This window comes from Etheostoma spectabile, chromosome 13 (assembly GCF_008692095.1).
Source record: "Etheostoma spectabile isolate EspeVRDwgs_2016 chromosome 13, UIUC_Espe_1.0, whole genome shotgun sequence".
Classification (NCBI taxonomy): Eukaryota; Metazoa; Chordata; class Actinopteri; order Perciformes; family Percidae; genus Etheostoma; species Etheostoma spectabile.
The window spans coordinates 25931683-25933767 of NC_045745.1; the positions used below are offsets into that span (position 1 = coordinate 25931683).

The 2085-nt window shown below is 41.2% G+C and overlaps 1 protein-coding gene across 1 annotated transcript in view; it reads left to right on the top strand.

The window, feature by feature from the left end:
• The window catches only part of LOC116700899 (transmembrane protein 47), a 6101-nt gene extending 5689 nt beyond the window's left edge, over positions 1 to 412 (top strand). Inside the window, exon 4 of the mRNA XM_032534345.1 lies at positions 188 to 412. Coding sequence (XP_032390236.1) covers positions 188 to 412 — 225 coding nt within the window. The remainder of the gene's footprint in view (positions 1 to 187) is intronic.
• Positions 413 to 2085: the final 1673 nt, after the last annotated feature.

Sequence of the window (2085 nt, forward strand, 5' to 3'; positions counted from 1 at the left end):
AGTCCTTTCTCAACCCCCACCCCCACCCCCCCACCCGCCACTGGAATTACACACATAAACATACACACACAGAATTCCCATTAAGGAGGTGTGCTACTTTTCCTCACTCTGCACACAGCTAATGTGTATTAGAGCACAGACCCAGTCTCTCTTTTTTTCTTGCTGTCTTGCACTCTGTTATTTTTAGACAGGTTGTGGGGGCTGTATGAACAGGACCCCCACCACCCCTCCTCCCATGCAGCCAGCGGGTGCCTCAGCCCTGCCGGTCGGTATCAGGGATGAGGTGGCAAAGCTAAAGCACAGAGAGCTTTCTGGACAGGCACGAGCCACCGATGCTGGACGTTTCCACCGCACGTTGACCTGCATCTCTATTGTTAGGGAACAGGACAGTAGATTCTCAGCACAGACCTGAATGGGCAGTGACTGAGCATTTAAAAGAATTGACTTATCTCCACATTTCCTTTTTTTGTTTCTTTTCCTTTTTGCTGCATTTCACGAGGACAAGCTTGTTGTTAATGTATTTATGGCATACACTTTATAAATAATGAAAAAAAAACGGAACTTTCCCCTCCGTGTATTCTAGCTGAATCATATCTAGAAATGCTGAGCCTTCTGATGTTAGAAGTGTAAATTAGACACTTTGGATATATGCTAGAGCTCTTCGGTGTTTGTAGTTTGTTTGCAAACTCACACTTTGTCTCAAATGAAAAAAATGTAAATGTGTACAAATTATTTCTACATGAAGGAAAATACAGAATAAACAGTAGTTTTGGGAGGATTAGGAGTGTGAATTTATGTTGGTCTTTAATATAACAACGTTGATATGACTGCTGTTGTCTGTCACTCTGACACTAGTGGTTCACAAACTGACCTCTGACTGAATTTTAAGAGGGGAAGCATCAGGGCTGCCCAACATTTTTTGGACTAAACAGCAATGAGACAAAAAATGCAAAACACTTTCATTATCCAGAGCACACATTCCTCAGAGGAAGACCACCCCCAGTCTATTTAAAGAGATGCCACTGGGTTTCTGGCTTGCAACTAGCTGTTGTGTGAAAATACAACGCATTGTGTGAAGCATAATGAGCAACATAAAACATTGTATTGTAAATCCCAAGACACATTTTTGCAGTTTTGTTTACAACTTACTGGGAGATGATGTATATATTTCATGTAATTATTTGGGATGCATTTACAACACTTCCACATTATTTGCTTGTAAATAAAAGTGCTCACAAGCTGCAATTCAAATTACAAATTTAATTTATTGTGTAACCTACCTTTTAGTTTGCAGATTATAAGGTAACTGTAGGTAGTTATTCATGTTTTTTTTCCAATTGTGTAGTATAGTAATGAAAGGCGCGTTTAAAAAAGATCTCTATTATTACTCTGGGTGTTTCGTGTTAAACAGAAGGCACAGCCACACCTGAGCAGCCTAGTGTGACGTCTCTCTATACACACTTTCTTTACCCCCTAGAGTTCAAACTGCAACAGCTGGTTAAACAATCTCTGGAACGGGAACGTCTTCAAATAAACAATATACCCAGCTGCAGCAGTGTGAAATCTCCCCAGCTGTGGACAATGTTTACACCCGATCAACAGCTCCAAGGGAAAAACACCCAATTCAGTTTGTCATGGGAACCTGATACTTGGTTCCTGTGAAAAAAAAAAAAGGTGTAATGTGGTGTGATGGGTGTGTTGTGTGAGGGTGAGTGAGTGAGGTGCCAGCTCTGTCGTTGTCTTATAATAGCAGTGACCTCTCGGGAATCTTTCAAATGGGACTCACGTGTTAAAGGTGACGCGGTTACATGGCATGCTGGCGAAGAGGGCGCACGTCATGCAGTTTCTAAAGCATGACATGGATGTCATCATGTTACTTTCACACACGTTAAGCATGTTGGTTTGAGTTAAACATTAGTGGAGAAGACAAAGTGGAAAATGTTTTGACAGTGGGGACACTTTGAACAAGTGGAACATTGACTCAGGGCATTTGAAATAATAAGAATATGTTAAACCTTTAACAATACACAAACGGCCATCGTACACCACCTGTTCCACATAATATGAAAATCTGTTCCCAGGCAA